The following is a 25197-nucleotide window of genomic DNA, read 5'->3' as shown; positions in this document are numbered from 1 at the left end:
AAGGTTAAAATTAGTCAAGCTTAGTGTGTAACATAAAAGCAGCTAATAGATCTTTAACTGGCTTGGTTAAGCTCTCTGATCATAGCCGCAGTGTGTAAGAACTACTGAAAGTAAAGGTCTACTGTCATCCGACTGTTTTATCTGTGGGTTTGGGTATAGGAAATTTGCACGGTATCCCTTGGAATAGGGGCAGGTGGTGTTTAGGCTTACATATACAGTTGTGTGAAAAAGAAAGTACACCCTCTTTGAGTTCTATGGTTTTACGTATCAGGACAAAATAAAAATCATCTGGTCCTTAGCAATTCTCAAAAGTAGGTAAATACAACCTCAGATGAACAACAACATATGACATATTCCACCATGTCATCATTTATTTTACAAAAAGAAAGCCAAAATGGAGAAGCCATGTGTGAAAAACTAAGCACACCTTATGATTCAATAGCTTGTAGAACCATCTTTAGCGGCAATAACTTGAAGTCATTGTTTTCTGTATGACTTTATCAGTCTCTCACATCGTTGTGGAGAAATTTTGGCCCACTCTTCTTTACAACCTTGCTTCAGTTCATTGAGGTTTCCGGGCATTTGTTTATGCACAGCTCTCTTGAGGTCCCGCCACAGCATTTCAATGCGGTTGAGGTCTGGACTTTGATTCGGCCATTGCAACACCTTGATTCTTTTCTTTTTCAGCTGTTCTGTTGTAGATTTGCTGGTGTGCTTGGGATCATTGTCCTGTTGCATGACCCAATGTCGGCCAAGCTTTAGCTGTTGGACAGATGGCTTCACATGTGACTGTAGGATACTTTGGTATACAGAGGAGTTCATGGTTGACTCAATGACTGCAAGGTGCCCAGGTCCCGTGGCTGCAAAACAAGCCCAAATCATCACCCCTCCCCCACTATGCTTGACAGTTGGTATGAGATGTTTGTGCTGATATGCTGTGTTTGGTTTTTGCCAAATGTGGTGCTGTGCATGATGGCCAAACATCTCCACTTTGATCTCGTCTGTCCAAAGGAGGGTGTTCCAGAAGTCTTGTGATTTGTTCAGATGCAACTTTGCAAACCGAAGCTGTGCTGCCGTGTTCTTTTTAGAGAGAAGAGGCTTTCTCCTGGCAACCCTTCCGAACAAACCATACTTGTTCAGTCTTTTTCTAACTGCACTGTTATGAACCTTCACATTTCACATGCTAACTGAGGCCTGTAGAGTCTGAGATGTAACTCTTGGATCTTTTCCAATTTCTCTGAGCATTGCATGGTCTGACCTCGGGGTGAATTTGCTGGGACATCCAGTCCTGGGAAGATTGGCAACTGTCTTGAATGGAGCAGTCATCAATATTCCAAGCCGCTGCCCAGGTGCCTCTTCCAAAGGGATGTGTTGGGAGAATTTGGGGCATTTTTTTTTTTTTTTTTTTGGTCTACAGTCCCCCAGTTTGATCTGGCTCATTTTTGAACACACTCTTTCTTTTGCCATAGCTTCTCTCCCCACATCAAACTTAATCCCGTTCTGTTCCAATTTCAGAGTTATGGTGCAGATGGCTAGCTGACAGTCCTGACTCCTTTTACATAGTTTCTTTCCAATATGTCAATGGATTGGAAGGAATAAAAGAAGCAAAGATATAACTTGTTATCTTGCACTAATTACACCCTGAGATGGCCAATATCTGCAAGTATAAATATTTGACTATCTTAGATTAGCAATTCTAAAACTCTATGTTCCTATTCACATATTAAGCTAAACTCTCTTTTCTTTAACCTTAGCTTATTGGAAAAAGTGCCTCTGTTTGTATGACAAATCATATTATGGCTTTGTGCAACATATAAGCCCGTCCTAAAGCTGGGAGCAGTCTAGCAGAGAACCATGAAAACCTGATCAAAGCAAATGCTTAAGACTCATAAGACAGTTCATAGAAGACACTGGTGGAAGGATCACTGGTGGGCATCTAGTGACATTGTGATGTCACCAGAACAAACAGGGATACAGGTAGACCTTGTTTAGCAACTGCCTCATTTAGTGACTGTTCACAGTTAAGACGGTGGTGAAAAAGTAACTTTGTGACCTGAATATCACTATGACAAATATGAACTGTATGTTATTTCAAAAGATATGGAATGATGTTTAAAAAGTCATGTTAGAAACTATAATTGTCATTGCTGGGGAGAATTTCTGTGATACAGATGAATGTTTTGCCTAGAATGATGTTTTTGTTTCAGACAATACCTGTTTTGACAACTGATGCACCATTTAAACAGTGGCAGAAGCATATATCTCAATTTGTGTGGCAGGGGAAAAAACCACGAGTTAAATATAAGGTGTTACAAGATGCAAAGAAAAGGCAAGGATTGGGTCTACCTGATTTGAAATTGTATTTTGCAGCTTGGTGTTTGGTTTGGATGAAAGAATGGATACTGCTGAGAGTTAGAAGGCTCTTCAAGTTAGGACATGACCTGATATTTGGGTGGCTTGGATATTTGTGGTACGACAAAGTCAAGGTTAATATGGATTTTAAAAATCATTATGTTAGATGCACCATATTAAGAATATGGAATAGATACAAACCCAGGTTGTGCCCGAAAACACCTTTGTGGTTCTCAGCATAAGAAGCATTTTATAGATGAGAAGTAATAGGCGAACATAAATGGCTAACTTATCGTGAAATACTAGAATTTTGTCAAGGGGAATGTAAAATAAAATGAAGAGAAGAACTGATGGCAGAGGGATATAGTTGTCAATGTTTTTCTTATTTACAGTTATTAGAAAGATTTAAAGTAGACAAAATAATTTATGGTTTTGAGCATTGTAAGACTGAGTTTGAAACAGAATTGTGTACAAATGATGAACACGTAATTGCTAAAATGTATAAATTTTTACATAAATAAATATGTATGGCTGTGAGAGCTGGACCATAAAAAAGGCCGAGCGCCGAAGAATTGATGCCTTTGAACTGTGGTGCTGGAGAAGACTCTTGATAGTCCCCTGGACTGCTAGGAGGTCAAACCAGTCAATCTTAAAGGAAATCAACCCTGACTGCTCATTGGAAGGATTGATCACGAAGCTCAAGCTCAGATACTTTGGTCACCTAATGCGAAGAGAGGACTCTTTGGAGAAGACCCTGATGCTGGGAAAGATTGAAGGCAAAAGGAGAAGGGGACGGCCGAGGATGAGATGGTTAGATAGCATCACTGAAGCAATGAGCATGAAACTGAGCAAACTCAGGGAGGCAGTGAAGGACAGGAAGGCCTGGCGCAATATGGTTCATGGGGTCACGAAGAGTCGGACACGACTTAACGACTAAACAACAACAACAAATAAATTTTTATTTGAAACAGAAGAAGAACAAGTGAAAGAATGTATGATAAAGTGGGCTAAAAATTTTGGTTATGATATACAGATGGAACAATGGGAATATGAAATATACACTATGTTATAATCTTAAAAAGAATTTTTATAAAATGATGTACCATTGGTATATGTCACTAGACAAATTGTCTAAAATGTATAAGGGCACTTCAAATTTATATTGGAAATGTGAACAATAAGAAGGGGCATTTTATCATGTTTGGCGGATATGTAAAAAATCTAGAAAATTGTGGATTCAAATACACACACTGATTCAGAGAATGTTAAAGATTAATATACAGTTGAGACCAGAGGCTTTTCTTTTGGGATTGATGAATAAACAGTTGGAAAAAAGTCATGGAACTTTTTCTTGTACATGATAACTGCAGCGAGATTACTGTATGCACAAAGATGGAAAGATTCGGCATTACCCACAATGGAGGAATGGTTGGTGAACATGATGGAACTTGCTGAGATGGCTAAATCAACATCTTTGATCAGAGACAAGACAATATCAGCGTTTATTGCTGACTGGAAACTCCTTATGGACTTTTTACATGAAACAGAAAAAAACTGAGTTTTGATTTGTGGTTTTGATACTATACTGTAGGTAGAATGGATCAGTTGCCAACGTGCCAAGCCACTGTATAGCTGCTTCTCGCAAGCTGTTCTTGTTAAACTTGCACAGAAGACCTGGATGGATCTTCTCCTGTTCACCCCCAAATCTACTGATGTAGCCCATTCTATCTTCTCTCCAGCCTTGCCTTAGGCAGCCAGGAGCTACAGTGGTAGGGCTGCATCTGAATACCTTATTTAGAAATGGGATTAGCAAAGTCAGCCAATACAGGTTTATTAAGTCGTGCCTTCATTTTGCCAAGGAGCCAAAAACCAGTTTGAAATTGGTTTGGATTTACACCCAGATTCTTATCAAGCTCCTGCCAACGCCCTCAAACCACAGAGCAGTGGTTTGACCTTGAGGGAGAAAAAAAATATAGAGAAGGGTAAAGGAAGAAAGATCTTTAAAAAGCCTTACCAGAAAAAGAGAATAATAGCAGAACAATGACTGAATACCTTTAAGGAGGCTAAGAGATCTCAGTCACAAGTGTTAGCGCTCTCGGCAACTTTTCTTCCCCATTCCAATATTTTTGGAGAGTGTTTGCATGGTGATTGTGGGCTTCCTTGGAAGAACCTCCTCCAACGTGGGAAACGTGGGTAGCTTGTAGTTATAGAAGATGCCCCAGCTTGCACAGGATTCTTTCAGCCCAACCTACTTTACAGGTTAGTTGTGGGCAGAAATAAAAGGGGAGGGTGCTATGTTTGCCATGTGGACCTCCTGAATGAAAGGGGGGGTGGGATATAAATCTAGGAAATAAACAGAGGACAAATACATCTTTTCAACTGCTGCTCTGGACGTACTTTGGCATTTTGCAGAGGGATGGGATTGAGAAAAGTAGCACTGGCCCCAGATTCCCTCCTTAGTACTCCCATTCTGTGTATGACTCCCGTGAATTTTTTGAAGGGTAAAGGAAAAAGCAGCAGAATTGCCTCAGAAGGACATAAATGAATGTTGTGGGCCACAATAGATTTTCGGAAATATTGATGGGCTGAGGGAGAACAGATGAACAGCCAGCCCTATTTTAAGCATGAAAAGGACAAAGCCAGAAGTAATTTGTACAGGATCAAGGTTGCTTCTACAACAGAACTGTTTAGCATTTCAGAGGCACTGCGTGTTCTACACTTTGCCATATTTACATGCAGTTCCATAGTTAAAACCTATAAAATCTATATAGTTAAGATCTAAAAACTGGGACAGGCAACCTTTCTGGAACTTGGGGATGATGACTTTTTCTTAAGCCTAGACTTTTGAGAAATGGGGGGGGGGGGGGGCATGGTGGTGACATCACAACAGCCACAGTGATTTTGAGCCAGATTTTTTACCACATTTGGGTTGGCTTGTTTGTTTCTTTTTAAAGCTCAAAATAGGTGCAGGAAGATTACCAGAATTAACTTTATTTTGCTTTTTTTTTTAAGCCAAAAAAAAAAAAAACCCAAACAACCCAAAAAATCCAAACCATGTTTGTGAAAATTGGCAGTTTGCTGCTGAATTCAATCAGTCTGTCTAATATGGTCACAGAGCCATAGAAACGTTGTTGCATGTTTATGATGTGATCATCAGAGATGATTCAGGGGGCTACAAAGAAGATACATATGAAACCAGCTTGAATTCTTTCCAAAAAGTATTAAATGAATGATACTCCTTCTGGAAAAACAGGTATGTTGTAAATATGTACACTGCTTTATTGTTTTGGGTAAGTGTGATATAAACTTCTATAAATCTGAGAATTCAGGAAAAGCAGTGTTTCAGTTAAATCTTACCTTGTCTTTTACACTGTTTGCAGTTGGGGTAGGTATTAGTTGACTGCAGAAAAAAGCATAAAAATGGAGGATCCCTTGTCTATCTGATCTCAGATTACATCTCTGATAGCTTTATATGTTTGCATCATTGATTTATATTTATTATCCTACCCTTTGAAAGCTTTCCTGGGGATTGTATTTGTGTAAGCAAAAACATATGTTCTGATGAAAACGTAATTTTTAAAATACAACCAGGTGTGAACAAGTTTTCCTCTGCTTTACTTTGGCAGCAAACAGAACACACAGTGTGCTGTGGAAAGTGAGTTTGTTTTGTTGAGTAAATATTTCTACAACTTAATGCACCTTGTGGATCTCCAAACATATTAGAAACACAATTCCAAGAAGCCCCAGCCTTTGTTTCCTGCTCCCAGGACTGTAATGGAAGTTCAACTAGAGCAGGTCCCTACATATCCAGAAAAATATACAGAAAAGACACCTTTGCTCCTTTTCTGGCCTCTGCTTAGACTTCAAAAAACCAAAATTATGTCAATACCACACTGTCCAGTATAAGAAAGGTTACCAGATGTGAGGCAAAGGAGGATCCAGACATTTGGAAAGGAGGACAAACGGCGGAAAAGCAAGACACACTATAAAGATACAAGATCAAATAGGACTGATGAATAAAACGGGTTTTAAGGTTGAGAAGAAGATAAAATACTTGGGTATTAATATGACAAATATGAGTTGTATGTTATTTCAAAATAATTATGTTAAGGCTTGGAATGAAATTAAAAAAGATACGTTAAGATGGAAGACAACACAATTGTCATCGTTGGGGAGAATTTCTGTGATTAAGACGAATGTTTTGCCTAGAATGTTATTTTTATTTAAGACCATACCCATCTGATGTACCAATTAAACAATGGCAGAAGGATATATCTAAATTTGTGTGGCAAGGAAAAAATCCACAAGTTAAATATAAGATGCTAAAAGATGTAAAAGAAAGAGGAGGACTAGGTTTACCTGATTTGAAAATATACTTTGCAACTTCTTGTTTAGTTTGGATGAAAGACTGGATATTGCTGAGAAACAGAAGGCTTTTGGAGTTAGAAGAACATGACTTGAGATTTGGGTGGCATGGATATTTATGGTATAACAAAACTAAGGTTAATGTAGATTTTAAAAATAATTTTGTTAGAAGTGCCATACTGAGAATATGGAACAGATATAAACCTAGATTGTGCCCGAAAATACCTTTGTGGCCCTCAGCCCAGGAAGGATTTTATAGAAGAGAAATGATAACTAAATATAAATGGTTAATTTACTCTAATATACTAGAATTTTGTCAAGGAGAATGTAAAATAAAATCAAGAGAAGAGTTGGCAGTAGAAGGATATACAGTGCACGTCAATGGTTTTCTTATGTACAATTATTAGAAAGATTTAAAGTAGATAGAAGAACTTCTGGTTCTGAACATTGTAAGACTGAATTTGAAACAGAATTGTGTACAAATGATGAACAAATTATTGCTAAAATGTATAAACTTTTTTTGAAATTTGAAACAGAAGAAGAACAAGTAAAAGAATGTATGATAAAATGGGCTAAAAACTTTGGTTATAATATACAAATGGAACACTGGGAGGTGGAAAGATTCAACTTTACCCACAGTGGAGGAATGAATGGTGAAGATGATGGAACTTGCTGAGATGGCCAAATTGACAGTTTTAAATAGAGATAAGACATTGTCTAGGTTTAATGCTGATTGGAAATCCTTTATTGACTTTTTGTGTGAAACAGAAAAAAACGAAATTATGAAGTATGGTTCTGATAATTAGAAAAAAATAGATTATAGAAAAAAATGTAAACAATGCTGTAACCATAGAATAAGAGGTTAATTTACATTTATATTTACAACCGTTATAAAAGAAAATCAGAAGTCATTTCGATACATTTTTATTCTTTCTTTTCTGCACTTTTAGCTTGTTCTTCCCTTATTTCTTTCCTTCTTCTTCATTCTAATTATTGGCTCTTGTTAGCTTTTATCTTTCTTTTTTTTTAAAAATTAATAAATTATATATAAAAGGAAGACATACTCACTGTTTAATTTTCTTGGCATCTGTGATAAAAATTACAATGAAAAACTGCAAAAAACGAAACAAAACTTGGGCCTACACATATATGAAATTACATCAGCAAGCACCAGAAAGACTGGTGTTTCAACTGCACGTTTTCCAACAAATCTTTATTTTCAAGAGCACATGCAAGCGATGACACAGAATTGACAATGCGCTTTTCAAATTTCACCGTAGAAATGTATGACAAGTCATGAGATCTACAGACTACAGTGATCATAGGTCTGAAGGGGCTGGATCGATGCTGATTACTGGAATCAGGAAATAAATTAAGTATTATAAGTCTAGGCTGCTGAGTCTGTTGGACAAGGGAAAGCAAGAAAGAAGCCAACGATTTACAAGGCCACAATGCATGAAAGTTTCAGTTGTGGAAACAGGCCAAATTTTTTATTAAAAAAAAAAAAAAGACACTCAAAAAGCCAGACAAAATTTGATTTTAAGGCTGTGTCTGCTGGATGGAGGACATGACATTCCTTTGCCAGACGTCTTGTAACGCTAAGTGCGAGCCATTTAAGCAGTAAAGTGATTCCCCAGTTCTCCAAGCATTCCACAAATTGTGAAGCAGGTCCTGCCACCTTTACCAAGGAGATCACACACCCTGAAGTGACAAGCATTGCAACATCACCAGCAGATCTTGCTCAGTCAAGATTTTACAATTCCCCCTTATGGATGGAGCACTTTGAAGAAAGGAAGTGGCTGTCTTCTGGAATACCAGAAGGTCTGGCTGGGTGATGTCAAAGATAATGACCCACCAGCACCACAATTTGGTCATCAAAGAAGCAATCTTCCTTTGAACAGCAGTTCTCTCCAACATACCTGGCATCCTCAGATATATTAGGATTAATGCTGGCCTGAAAACCTACTTTTCAGATAACTCCATCCTCTGCTAGGGAGGCAAGGGCAATGGGGTTGGGTTTGTTCCATAATTTCAGCATCAGATTACTTCAGCCTTGTACTGCATAATATTTCATTATTACATCATTTCACTGTTACATTATATTTCACTATTGCATCATTTCACCATTACACTATGTTCCTGTTGCTCTCTTTCAAGATCCAGCAAGTAGTTTTCCTTACTACTTGCACTACTGTGCTCTGTACAGTTTAGTGAGGCAATATGGTTGTAGATGAAGCAGTCTTGCTGGGGAATGCTTAGGTCAGCCTGAAAGAGGCTGTCTGGTCTCTTACCTTGCTATCGGTCACCTACCTTGACTTCTGCTGCAACCTGATGGCCAATGTGTAACAAATTTTACACGCTTTGCAATTGTTACTGGATGCAGATGGCTTAGAGGGGAAAACACCAGGAAACTGTTGAGGATGTCTTCAGCATGTCTCTCTCATGGGCTGGGAATGAGCTGAAGGCAAATTTCCTGGCAGGAAAATGATGTCACCAAGGGGCGTTTCTGCTAATAAGGAAAGGCTCACGTTCTCAGCGTGCCTGAGAATTACCTTTGAATTTCTCCTGGTGGTTTTTTTGAACTTATTTCATTGTTAGAGATGACAGAGCATCTCCCTGTTGGTGTCTCTGTTTCTTCTCAGCCTCCTTCTCCCTTTCCAAGCCTCCTTGGCTGTCCTTATTCCCCCACTTGAAACAAGCCTCTCTTGGTTATCTTTTCTCCTTCATGGATATCTCCCCTTGGGATTAAATGGAAGGGTGGGAAGCCAGGGAAGCCTTATAGGGAATCCCTACAAGAGGGATTACTCTGCAATAAAAATTGCAGGGTATTCAGACATCCCCCTTGGCCATGAAAGAAGGTCAAGAATAGCGTGTGCCTAAGAATTTCACCAGAATTCGCTTCTCCTTTGAAAGAAATGTTGGAAGACCGTTCTCTTTCATAAAATTAAATGAGAACTGATAAGGGAAAAAAACAAACACAGGATGACTTTTCTGTCTAGCGCTACTTGGGGTCTCAATTCCCACAATCTCCAATCAGCAGGCCGCTTCACTCCATCTCAGGGCATGAACTAAAATTCATGCTGCTTGCAGCTTAAAGTTTCCAGGCATCTTTGTCTTTCCAGAGTGATTTGATGGATAGTTTATTTTCTTTTTACCCTACTTTTTTCAAAGAGAGAACTTAATGACAAACAGTGCGGATAAAATCTTTCTATTGTAAAGGAGCATGTTGAAATAGCAAGCAGCTAAATTATTAAAACAATTGGCACATCCTTAGTTTCTCTTCAAGTGGAAACAATAACCTTCCTTTCATTTATTCATTTCCTAAGCTTCTACGTATTGCCAAAATTAAATAACTCATGGCTGTTTACAGTGTAAATGAACATTCAGCTACCATAACTGAGTCAAAGTATTGTTTATTCCAGAGGAAAGGTTGCCAAATTTTGGATTAATGGAACAAATCCAAATTAAACAAATCTTGACTCTCCGCATTAGAGGTCTTAGCTCAAGTTAATCTATTTCACCTTTCTGTCTTTTAGCTGTTCTGTTGCATCAGCAATGGCATTGACTAATCCGTTTCCAACTTTTGATTTACAGGTTGCATTTGCAAGCCAGTGAAAGGCTCCATGAGTTGCATGCCCATATCATGCTAAGCTTGCACTTTGACCTTTGGTTTATTTCTTTTGAGACTCAGCAAGTGATGGGAACCCAGCCTGTCTGAGTAGTTTGTGATTTGATACAGTCCGTGAAAAATGGAACAATTCAAGAAGCAGGTTCTGTGTTGTACAAATGCAGCTCTTGGGCTACCAGAATGGCTTAGCAAGCCCAATTTTATTCCCTGTCCCATGATAGTGGCTTTCTCATGTCCCCAGACTGTGATTTATACAACCTCCTTTGGCTGTTTTCCATAGTGGCAAACACTTGCCATCTCAAGTACTTGAGGGTCACAAAATAGGACAACATTTCATTATGATGGCAGATCTTTCTCTCACCAAAGGAATGGCAAACGACTGCTCATGGAGAAAGGACGTTATTTTTTAATATAACTTTTATGAAAAGTTTTAAAAAGAAGATTAAAAACTAACAAAAACTAATACAAAATAAAGAAAGAGAAGAAAGGAAAAAAGAAGAAAGGAAAAGACAAAAGTGCAAAAAGAAAAGATAAGAAGTTGAAAGAAGAAGCTTCCAATTTCCTTTGCAGCAAATATAAGCATGATTACAAAATTAACTCTTACTTTATGGCAGTGTGTTTCAATCTTGGCAACTTTAAGATGTGTGGACTTCAATTCCCAGAATTCTGGGAGTTGAATTCTGGGAGCTGAAGCCCACACTTCTTAGTCCCAGAATTCTGGGAGTTGAAGTTCACACTTCTTAACGTTGCCAAGGTTGAGAAGCACTGCTCTATGGTTACCAAAGAAGCTCTTTTTTTCCTATTATCTGATGTTTTCTAATCATCAAAACCACAAATCAAAAATTCATTTTTTTCTGTTTCATGCAAAAGACTATCCAGGGTTTCCAGTCAACAGTAAATGTAAATGTTGTCTTTTCTCTAATCAAAGAAGTCAGCTTAGCCATCCCTGCGAGTTCCATCATCTTTAACAATCATTCTGCCATTGTGGGTAGTGCTGAACCTTTCCACTTTTGAGCGTCTAACAATCTCAGTGCAATATGAAGAAAGGATGTTAGACATTGAATTTATATATACAGGGAGTCCCCGGGTTAAGAACGTCCAGGTTACCAATAACCCAGAGTTAAAAACGGAATCTATTGTAGCAAAATTTGAATTAAATACACAATGATTTGAATTATCTACACAATGGTTTGTTCATTACACAATACTACTTATACAGCATTATACAATAACACTGTTCCAGCTTACATACAAATTGGTTTTAAAGACAGACCTTGGGAACAGAACTTGTTCTTAAACTGGGGATTACCTGTACATCAGAGTCATTTATCCTTTTAGGCTAATTCTGGGGCAGAGCCCTGGTAAGTAGGCATACCTGAAGTATTTTACATTTATTAAATGGTAGTTTTACATCACACCTTGCCTTCATCATGAAATGTAAGGCAACTTATATTATCTCCCATCCGGTTACTGACTAGATCTAAACCTGCTCAGCTTCACCAAAGTGACTGCATTATGCTGGTATCTTCCATTGGGGAGCTGTTTTTCCATCTTTGCCAGGATTATATCTCTGTGGTGGAAAGAGCTTTGCTTGTGGAACTTCTGCCAAACCCTTCCATCCAATGCACAGAGGGAAAGATTTTCTTCTACTCTTTAGCAGAGGACGTAATATAGTGACATCCATGAATCATATGATGCTATGCAGACAAAACACACAGGTTATTCTTTGCATGCTACTGGAAGAAGGCAAAGGACATCCTGGGGCCAACAAAATACAGCTCTACTGCTCTTGTGCAAATCTGAAGGACGCTTGGCTCAAGATGACTAGGGTTCCCATTTGGTGGAATATAACAAATGTGAGTCTCTGATCACCAATTAATTGTTTTATTTCTTTTATTTGTATGTGTTTGTTTTTTTCTCTTGGCATTTTTGTGAATTGGTTTTGCGTGCCACCCTGAATCACATTCTTTGAGCCAGGTGGTGACATAAATGCTTTAAATAAATAACAGATAAAAACAGCGCCGTTATGTCCTCCAGTTTAGGGAGACAAGAGCAGAATGGCAGAAGACAAGGCTAACTGGGAACTGGGGATTTCAGGGATCTGCAAAGGCAGTTAGTGCTTCCCTGATCCTACCCATTACTAATCACTCGACTTAACTCTGACATAATAGATGATACAGCATAGTACATTTTTCACATTTGCAACTGTCATTGCTGTTGGTTAAAGAGGGAAAATACCCCTTTAAAACTGGAATATCTAAGGACAGCTTCAGCTTATCTAGGGACAAGATGAGTGCAACAACATGGGAACTTGGTAGAAAAACTGTGTGCCTTGGTTCAATGCAAATGGGAGCATGGCTTATGAATAGCTTTAATTTAGAGAGTGAGGAATAATGTGATTCAGTTTGGGAGGAGGCTGTGCCACCTAACCTGGAAGTTTGCTTTTCCTGGGATATGTGGGTCACAGCCTTGGAAAGACACTGCACCTTCCTTGTAAGATGCCAGAGTGAATTGTGGCACTTAAAACTAGTTCTGGTGTCTACATCTTGGCCCTAAAAACTGGTCTCCAATCATTATGGATCATATGTTCGGCTGTGGCCAAGCACAGCACCAGCATTTCACATCAGAAGCAAGCTGTTCTGCCACATGTGGGTGTCTGTGCAAGAAACAAGAGCAGGAGTTGCAGGTTTCTTCTTATAAACTCAGGAAATTAAAGAAGTAGTAAGTAGACTTTGTGGCTAATGTCCTGAGGTTCCAGTGTTCCCTTCTTTATTTAAATGAACAATATTAGAATTCCTGCTGGTTCTCAAACGCTTGAGAAGGTAAGGAAAAGAAGGCCACACCTGAAACTTACTGAAGCCCTTCAAATTTATGGAGATCCAGAAAATCCCAAGGTCATCCCCTTAATGAACAGGGGGCAGAACTGATAGGGAAGGTCTCCCATTCAAGTTCACTGAACACATAGGAATTAAAGCAGAATATTACAGTTGTATGACAAGCAAGGCTTGGGTGTGCACAGTTCCCTGGATTGTGCTCCTTATTAAGGAATAGGAAGAAGGGGGGCATTTGGATTTTGCTCCTCAAATGCTTCCTGGCAAATTGTGTCCTACAGGTTGGATCAGCCTGTTTGCCCACCCCTCTGCCTTCCTTAACCTCTCCCACCAAGTCTCATTTCAACAACAGCCACATCTGTCCTTGCAACATTTGTGCCTCTTGAAATGAATTGTGTTTCTCCAAAGGCTAACCTTAATGGAAGAGCTGTACCTCCTCCATCTCTTCAAATGGACAATCCATCTTTATGGCCTGAGAACATGTTCCATTTATCACCAATGTCAAATTCCTGAGTATAAACGAAAAAGAAAGCCAAAATAACACACACACCCCAGCTTTTAACTGGAATGAAGGTCAGGGAAGATAAATGAATGGCAGGAGATATTTCCAGCCTTTCCTTAGTTCCGTAATCAGCAGATACTGGAAGTGTCCAAGCAGAAACCCTCCAGATGTGTCAGTACTACAACTTCCAGGATTCCCAGCTAACCTCAGTTGGGAATATTCTGTATTCAGGGTCCTTAGATGGGTTAAAATAGAGCAATTAAACATGATTCAAGATAGTCCTGGCCTCCTCTCAATGACATGCCAGATGATATATAAATCAACTAATTTTGTTTAATTGGTTGGCTGTTCAGATGATTTCCTCATAGTATGTATACAAACAAATCATCAGCCTCTCATCAACAGGCAAGTGCCTGTTTGGATGGTCCAATTCCTCTTGTATTTTAAGGTGTGTCCAATCACTGCCTTCCTACCCATTGCTCCCCTCCTCCTTGGGAGGAGGTAACCCATAATAAAAGCAACGTTTCCTCAGACTGAAAGACACTTCTGGAAAGAAGCAGTTCCCAAAGACTTCAAATCCAGAAAGACCTGAGCACAGCAGGTAAGCAGTGGGGAGATATTCTCCCAGTGGTAGAATTGAATCCAAGAGAATCCAAGCATTTTTGACCTTGATGTGAAGTCCCTCACAAATTTCCAGCTATTTTGTGCCTCTCCTGAGGAATTCACTTTGCTTTCAAGGACTTCACTGAACATCCTTGTTGCATGATGGCTCAGGAATCAGATAAGGGCTGATTCTGGCTGGGTTTCAGAAGTTGACATGTAATGTAGTGGCTCAGGTGTTGGACTAGGAGCAGGGAGACACAGATTCTAGTCTACTCTCAGCCATGGAAACTTACTACATGACTTTGGGCTAGCTACATTCTGTCAGTCCAAGAACCAAGGTGGTGTAGTGGTAAAGGTGTTGGAATAGGAGTGAGGAGATACAGGTTCTAGTTCCCCCTCAGCCATAGAAGCTCAGTGAGTGACTTGGGGCCTCTTGCAGTATTGAATTACAACCTTTATGCAAACTGGAATTTAAGATCTTGAGAGAGCAACACGTTGGACAGGTCTACTATACGTCCTTTGAAATGGCATTACTTAATTACTGTTTAGAGTAGTTAGCACACAAGGAATTATTTGGGCAGGTAAGTAGTAGGGAGAAACTCATGAGGTAAGTAGTAGGGAGAAACTCATGACTTGGTAGATACATATCCCAAAGGGCTTATCCCAATATCCTTAGTTGACCTGCTTTAGTAACCTGCCCGGAGTCTTTTTGATTTGAGCAGGCTGTAAAAACTGTGTGTGAGAGAAAGAGAGACTAGTCTGTGGTCTACCAATCATGTCCCCCCTCTGTGCAGGTCGCAATGGGAAGTGTCGGTTTTCCATTGAAATCATTAGCGTGCATTTTGATTGTCGTGATCCTGGAAGGATTCTGCGATAGTCACAATGGTAAGATTCAGTTTTCCACAACGTGACACCCTCCTAGAATGTGGACTTGCAATTCCCAGCCAGTGACAAACCCCTGAACTGATAGTCATTTTTAGAAAATAATCTGGAGCCCATCATCCAGAATGGAGAGGAATTTGCCATTAGTTGCTTCTGGTTGGAAATTAAGAGCTTACAATCACCAAAGCAGGCTACTTTGGAGGCGTCAGTCCTTGGAGAAAGTGCTACTATGTCCTGTCCTTAGGAATGGATTGTATTGTTGAATTCTCTCTTTTCATGTTAATCCCAGAAGTGAAAATCTTAACAAATACAATGGTTCTTCTTTTGGAAGAAAATCTCACTTTAACCATCCATAATTTATCTCTGAGAAAGCAGATTTCTCAGCACCTTCAGTTCTTATATGTGAGGGATTAGGAAACCTGACAAGTAAGAGAATTAGACAACCTCTTTGCATGCCAGAAAGATGATTTGGGCATTTAATGGAAGCAGGGGTGTCTGCAGGAGCTGGTCAAAAAAGTTAAAATGCTGGCCATAACCATACACATACGGCACACATGAGAAGGGGTGGGGCTTTGATTGCACGGCTGGGCTGCCATCTTGATTTTTTGGATCCCCGCAAACACCTCTGAATGGAAGAAATACCTTGCAATGCTTTTGGCATTCCTTCCCTTAAATGCTTACTAAAAAAAGCCACTTAATTTCCCTTTTCTTTTTCTTTCTTGCAGAGACCTGGTGTTATGACAAACCAAGTTGTGGTAAGCCACGTAGCAATCCTAGATTTTCCCCTGACTCTAGAAATCTTCTCATTGTGGAAACCACAAAGCTTTTCTCTGGAGAGACGACGTGACTGGCACACCCTCACCCAGCAAATCCATTATAAGGTTCTCCAATGCAATCAGTACCCACCCTGAGCTTCATATTGGCTATTATTGTTATTAATTTACCGCTCCCTTCCTCGGCTGAGGACACTTTGAAGAAGTCTACTTCACAGCTTTTTTTAAAAGGCTAGCCTTAACATATAAGCTTAATGGTATAAAAGTAGTAATAATTAAAACACTAGATCAGTGTTTCTCAACCTTGGGAACTTGAAGCTGTGTGGACTTCAACTCCCAGAATTCCCCAGCCAGCATGGGGATTTAATTTAATTTAAATTAATTTAAAAACATTAACATGAGAAGGGAAAGGCAATAATGAGTCTAAATGAATGAACACACCCGCCCTCACACACCACTTGAGCATGGAAAAATGCTTTTCTCTGTGAGTTCTCATAGAACGTAATTACAGGCTGGTATCTCCCAGGATACCTTCAGCAATCTCGCTGTTAAAAAGTGCTGTAACTTGAGGAAGAACTTCTAAAGGCTTTTGCCAACAGCTTTTTCCTTTCAGCCCATTGCTACATATTTTTTTGTGGCAGTTGTGGTCCAGATCCCTTGGTTGTGTAGCCCTGGTGTACAGAAGCCTCAGAAGTACCCCTTGAATGCAAGGCACGGCGTAGCATCCTCGCCTTTAACACCATAGGAAATGGCCTTTTAAAAATGATGTGGCCGAATCTGCACACACAAATATGCTTCCCTAAGAGAAAAGAAAGAGTTGCCCTTGCCAATAAATGCAGATCATTGCTATATCTTAGCTAGGAAGATATGGTTTAAAGGATGTTCAGTCTTCATCTCAGCCCAGAAGGTCCAGCACAAACCTGGTTTGACAATGCCCAGATATAAAATATTAAAGGGATCCTTCTAGAAACCTGAGACCAATAAAAGTCAGCCTTGTTAATTTTTTATTTTTTTAATCAATAATTTGTTTAAAAGATTTAAGGAACAGAATAAATAGCTACATGAAAGAAAAAAAAATAAGGCAGAAAGAGACATGGTAGATAAAATATCAGTAAATAAAGAATGAATAAAATATCAGTAAATGAAGAATGAATAATTATCATAACATTGGAAATTCGTTTTATTCATTCAATGTATAGAACTAGGTTCAATATATCATCAAATAACTAAAAATCTCTATAAAACTCTAAACATAATATTAATATTGATATATCACCACTATTTGTCATTGTTCCATAAAGAGATGCATGTAATCATGTAAAGGAAAACAAGAGAAAATAATAAATAAGGAGAAAAATCAGCAGAAACAATATTAAGTTCCAAAATCCCTTCCTTTGTACCTGACTGGTGATTGCATCACAGTATTTATAAACACTGAAATTGCTTCTAATTTTTATACAGGCTCATTATTTATTTGTTTATATTTCAAATTTGGTCACCACCCATCTCACTAAGGAGTGACTCTGGGCAGTTTACAATAAAAACAAGAATAAATATTAATTAAAATACAATAAAAATACAGTAAAAGCCATATTCATACATAAATAATAATATCTTCCAAGGTACGGATAAGGTTATTAACCTACAGGAGCATCTTCAAGGTGCTAGCCACCCCCAGGTGGCTAATATAATATAATTAATATAATATAATAATTATTATATTATTTTGTTGACTGAGAGTACCTCTAATGAAATCCAGACTTTATTTCAAGATAGCCTCCATGTCTGAAAGAATTCTGCACTTGTAATGTACAAAAAAACCCATTTCATCCAGACCATTAAAGAGGCTTTATGTAAGTACATACACACAACCCCATTTGCCAAATTCTAGGAAATGTTCTAATTGCAGAAAGAAACAAAAAAAGCAAGGGGACACTATTGTACGGTGAATATAATCATCTCCTTATTCCTTATCTGCTAGGACCTCAGACTTGGGGATCTCTTGGTTTCTGCAATGGCAGGAAACAGTCTCCCATCAACATTGATACCAAGGATGCCGTTCCTTGGGCTGGTCTGGGACCTATAAGGTTCACCAACTACGAAGACCGTAAACTCGTAAAGCAACTTAAGAATAAAGGCTATCAAGGTACGAATTCATTAATGACCATCCATTGCATTATGTATAAGGAGTTCTTTCACCTGGAACTCTCATAATTGATCCAGGCACATTCCTTTCTATGCCGATGGTTCCCAGCCTTGGCAATTTTCAGACTGGTGGACTTAGAGTATTACAGTACAACAGAGGTTGTATCAAGGGTGAGCATTGCCAAACATGGCAAACAGAGAGCAGACAGACATTTCATTCTTATCCCTTAAAAGAGGTGTTAGTCTTTCAGTTAAGGAATCCAAGAGAAAGAAGTTTAGACAAGTCACAGAGACCCTCCCTTAACGCATTTACTAATATGTGAGAGCTGGTAATTTGACCAGTTTCCAAGCTTGTCAAGCCTAAACAGCAACACAAGATCAAGGAAGCCAGAATCTTGCCCAGATTCTCATTAATCAGGTTCAGTGCTAGGAAAAAAGGGGTAAGGATGCAGAATTTTTGAAACTAAATAAATAAAACTCCAGATTGCATTTATTGGTCAGTACGTTACGGGTGGGGTCTCTGTGAGTTGACTGGGTTTCTTTCTCTCAGGTTCCTTAAGTGAGGGACTAATGCCTTTGTGGTCGCTAAAAGTCGGCAGTGACTTGATGGCCTGTAATCAATCAGTCAATTAAAAAAAAACAGGGCAAAATGTCCATCGGGTCTTTATTTGCCATGCTTTAAAGTTCCCCCTTTTCTTTCTCAGATTTCAAGGGTTCTTTTACCCACACTGCAACATTTCAAACCAATTTTTCTGGCCTTGTGCGACACCTGTCTACCTAAATATTGGATTTGATTTCTGAACAGACTAGATCAAAGTGCGTTTGAATAATGCCAACTGTACTTGGTGTCTGTTCCTTAGCCAAAGACCCATCAAGATATTCGCTTGTAACCTTGCTTTGGATTTGTTGCAGCTGAGGTGGTACTTCATTCAGGAGCAACAATCTCTAGTGCCGGCCTTCGAGCCACATACTACCTACAGCATTTCCACTTCCACTGGGGCACTGAGGACAGCGATGGCTCAGAGCATACAATCAACGGCCAACGCTATAGCATGGAGGTAATCAATTCAGGATAACGGCAGAAATGGAACTACTAAGAGATGGACACTTGTCTCGACGGTAGGAGAATAGTGCTGATGGCTTGACAAGCTAAGATCGGTTTACTATTCTGCCATCCTGGTTCTCTAACTTTGTTGTCTGTTTTCCTACTTTGGCTGGCTCTTTTTGTAAGCTATTTTACATGGTCCTGATAGTCCTCAGGGGAAGCAGGTAAAAATCACTAATGGGAGGTGCAAAGTCCTTTGGGAATAGGTTGCTTCTTAAAAAAGAGAGAACAACTACTGTCCTGAGGACTATCTTAAGAGAACAGTTGAGAACTACAAGTAGCCAATCAGTGAGCTTTGTTGGCACTGTGTGTGTGTGTGTGTGAAAGAGAGAGAGAGAGAGAGAGAGAGAGAGAGAACTTGGTCCTCCACATCGGAATAATCCTGCTGGACTTGAGCACCAAACTGCTGTATTGTTACACTATATTTAAAATGTTGACGTTCATGCTCTTTCTCCATTCTTGCATCAGCTCCACTTGGTTCACACTAAAAACAACATGAGTGTAGAAGAGGCACTGAAGGATCCTGAAGGAGTGGCTGTCCTGGCATTGTTCATGAAGGTGAGTAGCGTGAATGGTTGGTGCCAGTCAAAGGCTGGATTGGTCCAAGACTCTCTCTGTTCCTTGGGCTGTCTAGGGTGGAATATGAAATAGCAAAGAGAAGAAATTAAGAAATGAGATAAGAAAAAGAGAAGGCAATACAGTAACTCTAAATCTAGCTCACACCAAAATATTCCCCATACATCTCTACTGTATATCTTTTTATTCTTGCAGACCATCCTCGTGTCTACCACATCCACATACTACTTCATACTTTAGCTGTTGTTCCTCCATCTTCGCTTTTTCAGGTTGCCATCCAGCCATGACTTAATTGGTTCCCCTTCCTCTGGACCTGTTCTCTCTTCCATCATACATTTGATCTGCAGTCTAGTCCTCATTCTTTCCCTCTGTATGATCAAACCAGCTTAACATGCTCCTTTTGTGCTGGTCATGCACTTTCCTTCAGCACCCGCCCAGTCCTTAAACCCATCTCTTCTTATTCTACCACACAAATTTCTCAAGTATGCATCTGACTTTTATGATTCTTTTTGCAAGGTATTATACATGGTCTTGATAGTCCTCAGGGGAAGCCGGCAAACATCGCCAATTCATCAAATGTTTACCATTCTCATTCATTCTAGAGTTTCCAGTGGTTCCAAAACCCTTTCTATACTCTCTCATCTTACTCTTACCTAATATACATACATACATACATACATACATACATACATACATACATACATACATACATATATACATATATTCTCTTGGATTATATTCAATCAGAATATTGCAGAATTTTTCCCCAAAACTCATCCTTGATTCTTCTTCCATCACCATTCATTGGACCATAACTGCAGTTAGCAACAACCTACAGATTCCTACCTTCATAAACATCCACAAGAATCTAGATGACACCAATTTATACATACATTTCAGTGTTTTCATTAATTATGAAACTTACTGTCATTTCCCTGCATGCATTAATGAATTCAGGCTAGCTTCTCTAAAATTTGTTTCATCCACCCTCATTCTCTTAGTTTCACATAACACTATTTTTCTTTCTTTTATTTTCTGTGTTAATTTATATTCTTTACCATTTACTCTTTGTACATTCCAAACTAACATCTCCTGTAAGTCATGCTCATCGCCTGATGGGCCCCTAGTTACTGACCTCTGCTGTCCATCATGACTTTGGACAAGCAAAGTTTTCATATAATACAGGTTTTGGTAAGGTAGAGAAGATGTAAACTAGGACACCAGGTTTAGTTGTCCTCATATCAGGTGAAGCATTCCCTAATAACAGAAAAGATAGTGTTGGTCAGTTTGGACACATTTTAACAATTATGTGTTAGCCCTTTGAGGTAGTCCAGACAAGAAGCACAACTATAAGTACTAGCTTTATATTTATTGTAAGGTTACATTAACAGAATCTTGCAAGACTGAAAGTATTTCTTCCCTCCTCTCCTTTTACTCTCTGGAAAACTAGGGAAGGTCCTTTCTGAAACACTTCCCATGCCTTCTCTCCTTCTGTGGGCTGAGATACCTTTTACACAACCGTTGTCCAGTCTGCGGCTGTTCCTCCTGTCTCCCAAGGTCATTCCCACAGACCAGTACACATGAATGCAACCAAAGCCCACCTTTGCCCCAGGCATGCTCATGCTATTCTCTACAAGCTAGCATCTCTAATTTAGAGACTATTTGGCAAGCTAACAGGCTGTTCCCTGCACCCCATCAAGTAGGATGTATGTGTAGTTTATTAGTATGCTTGCAGGAGACCATGTACTAATTTCCTTCATTTCCCCATAGAAGTCCCGAAAGTATGCCCAAGTCAATCCATGGAACACTCTAGCTAACCTCTTCAAAAAAATCCCAGAGAAAGGTGAGTCTCTCCAGTCCCATCCATTCCCTACCCATAAAAAAATGAGGTAATGTTATACTGGTCTCTTTTTCTGGCTTTTTAGGTGACACTTGGGATCTGAATGGGGAATTCTCTGTGGGTGGCTTATTGAGCACAGCAGACGTAAGCCACTATTACTGCTACAAAGGCTCTCTCACCACTCCAAACTGTGAAGAGGTTGTGACCTGGATTATCTTTCCAGACCCCATTGAGGTTTCTGAACAAGTGGTGAGTGGGTAACGTTCATTTCAGTTTTCAGGAACGGATTCTAAGGTTCTCTGAAAGTAGACTGGACCTTGTTAGAGTCAGCTGATCCTTACGAGCTCAGATTCCGGAGTATGCTGGACACCAATATGGATCAGGACATTGTTGCCATAAGCAAACAGACCTATCTTTGCATTCAGGGCTAGCCCTACCAGAAGATAAATAAGATGGACCTCAAGCTGCAGATACTGATGGTGGTGGCGGCAATGAAATGTTGAAGGAGATAGTTTTATATGTTACACCGCCAGCCTGGCCTTTTAAGTATTAATCCACGCTGCCCTCAGGTATGGTAGAGAAAGCTATCTTATTGCTAGTTTGGAGATCAGATTTAACTCCCAGCGAGGTCAGTTTCTGTACATGGAGTAGCGGGGAAATCTGGTCCTCCTTTATCTTAGATACCAAACTGCCTTGAGCCAGCCTTGTCCAGATATCCCCTGGATTGCTGGAAAACTACAAAAGTCCAAGTAACCAGATTTCCAGGTCTAGCAGATACTTGTGCTTCTTAGGATCACGCAGTGAGGTGACAAACTCACAGTCCAGAGTGAGGAAGGAACTGAGGAACAGAAGGGGTAGAAGTAGTATATGCGATGCAGGGAAGTTCTGCAAGCAGTGCAGAACAGTCTGGAGTAGCTGGCACAGAAGACAGACGAGTGGTCAGGGGCCTCCTGGAGCAAGACAGGCTATTCTTCAATGTTTGCCTTTAGAAAGCTTGTGGAATTCAACTGGTCAGTAGAAAGGCAGCCATCTTGAGAGGGGCCATTAAAAGACATTGGCAGGTTTGCAAGGTCTGTGACAAACATTAGGATTGGAGTGAGATAAGATGGTAGCACATGGGTGTTGTCCAATATTCCCTGCTCCTCCAGGACTCACACATTCTTCAGTTATTGTCTACGGAGCTTACTGCCCCCCAAGTGAAAATGCCCCTCTCAGGAAAAAAAAAAACCTTTTGGGAATATGTGTGCTAGGGATTCTATGCTGCCCATAATCCAGTGTTGTCCAAACTTGGCCACTTTGAGATGAGTGGACTTCAACTCCCAGAATTCCCCAGCCAGCCATGCTGGCTGGGGAATTCTGGGAGTTGAAATCCACTCATCTCAAAGTGGCCAAGTTTGGACAACACTGCCATAATCTGTGTTTGGAAAAGACTTTCACAACAAGACCAATTGGTCATAGATCAAGACCAATTCATTGGTAGCTTGCATTTATGACCTTTCCAGGTCTGTAAAGCAAAGGAAAGCAGAAGTAAGATCATAAACACAGTCACAGTTTCACTTAGTGACCGCTGTGCTTAACGACCAAGTTGCCAATGAAAGCTCCAAATATATATAAGTCTGCTGAAAACTGCAGTAGATGGAATCACATTCTGCATTTAAGCGCTAGGATTTTATTTTTAGCATATCGTTTTTTGGACTGGAGCGTGCAGATAGAAGGGAGTGTCAAAAAATCATAATGATGGTTGTGATTGCCATCTTGATGTTTTTGAACCTCCTGAAGATCTTGCTGTTTTGGACAGAGGTGGGATCTTCTTCCCTCCTTATGTCTATTTATGTGTTTCCATGTCTCCTTCCTGAAGTGGCAGGAAATTGAGCTGCTGAAATGTGAGGAAATAGAAAGCGCTCTGGGCTGAAAGTCAGGTACCCCTACTTAAGACATTAAGCATCTGGCTTTTGGGGGCATGAACTAACTTTTCAGTTTTTGCTGTCTCCTCTCCCTCCCCTCCGCCATTTGCTTTTTTTCTCCTTTTCTTCCAGATTAAGATATTCTCAAACTCACTATATTTTACTACCGTTAAAGAGGGCAGGCGAATGAGAAATAATTTCCGCCCTCTGCAACCCTTGAAAGGTCGAAAGGTCTATTACTACAAAGAAAATATATCAGTGATCAGCTGCCTACTACACTGCTTTTACTAAAGACATTTTTGAAGAGGACTTCAAATCCTCTTGAACAGGACACTGTCTTCATGTCCTGAATGTTGTGATTCTAATTTTACACAATATTAAATGAACCCAATACAGCACAAAATTGTGGTTATGGTTCTTCTTGTATGTATTATTCTCTATATTTGGTAGATATAAACTCTTACCATGTCAGCCACAAAGCAATTCTATCATGATACTTCGTAGGAACTGAACATGGGTGGTTTTGAAAAGAGGTTTAGGATGTGTCTTCCAGCACCTTATCCACTCTGACTCCACAGACATCTAAAATAAGGCAGTTTCTAATCCAAAAAAGGACCATTTCCTCAAATCTAGGCAAGATACTGTAAGATTCTTCTGGAAGAGTCTTCCAGATCCTTCTAGCCATGATTCTTCTTGGCTAGAAATTAGAAGTTGTGTACAGATAGTCCTCATTTAGCCACTGCCTTGCACAGCAACCATTTGCAGTTACAACAGTGATGAAAAAGTAACTTTGCAACCAATCCTTGCATTTATGACTTTCGCAGGTCTGTAAAGCAAAGGAAGGCAGAAGTAAGATCATAAGCACATTTGCAGTTACACTTAGTGACCGCTTTGCTTAACAACTGAGTTGCCAGTCCCAATTGTGGTTGCTAAACAAGGACTACCTGTACAGTATTCCAGTGCATTACCATTATGGTGACATAATTAACATGTTAACCTAAGCCCAGGGAGACACAGGTTCTGTGGAGTCCTTGGGGTTCTCCGAGCTTGGTTCTTTTCTTGCAAATGTTTCATTACCCGGCTAGGTAACATCTTCAGTGCTAAAATGGGATGGGGTGACACAAGTTCAAATCACCACTCAGTTGCAAAGTTTATTAGATAATTATGGGTTGGTGACTATCTCCATCTAACCTACCTCACAAAGTTATTATGAGGACGCAGCTGCTGGAATGGAAGCAGATACAAAACCCTGATCTTGGTGGAGAAAAGGTGAGATAGATATGTACTAACTGACAACAGCCATCCCAACAGATTTAGGGGATATTGAGAAGGTGGAACTATAGTAATGAAGGGTGACCCACAGAAAGGGCATGTATTCCTTGGGTTGTCATCTCCTCAAACACTTTTATCCCTGGTTATGCCTGTGGACAAGCTACACATATTCACACACTCATCCTGCTTGAGTTGATTGCTCTATACGTTCACCTTTTAAGGACCCAGTCAGACACTATATCTGTTACAGAGTTTCTTGCTGCACAATTTTTTGGAAAAATAGTCTGTGGCATGAAGGGCCATAGATCACGAACATGGCATTAAGAGAGAAACTGTCATCTTTGCTCCTATCTCTGTCCCGTTCTGAATTACTTCCTTCTCCTGCATTTTAATTATTTCAAAACAACAATAAAAACTCT

At 39.7% G+C, this 25197-nt stretch overlaps 1 protein-coding gene across 1 annotated transcript; it reads left to right on the top strand.

Moving 5' to 3' along the window:
• Nucleotides 1–15081: 15081 nt before the first annotated feature.
• On the top strand, nt 15082–23797 carry LOC103054602 (carbonic anhydrase 2-like). The gene is made up of 8 exons (XM_025171686.1): nt 15082–15166; nt 15889–15918; nt 17918–18082; nt 18994–19139; nt 19655–19744; nt 21533–21605; nt 21688–21851; nt 23639–23797. The coding sequence occupies exons 1-8, from the start codon at nt 15082–15084 to the stop codon at nt 23795–23797; spliced, it is 912 nt and encodes a 303-aa protein (XP_025027454.1).
• Nucleotides 23798–25197: the final 1400 nt, after the last annotated feature.

This window comes from Python bivittatus, unplaced genomic scaffold, assembly GCF_059951505.1.
Source record: "Python bivittatus isolate LINGU-HERP-01145 unplaced genomic scaffold, Pbiv_v1 ctg000440_np1212, whole genome shotgun sequence".
Classification (NCBI taxonomy): domain Eukaryota; kingdom Metazoa; phylum Chordata; class Lepidosauria; order Squamata; family Pythonidae; genus Python; species Python bivittatus.
The sequence above is the reverse complement of the archived record's forward strand: the minus strand, read 5'-3'. Positions and strand labels throughout refer to the sequence as shown.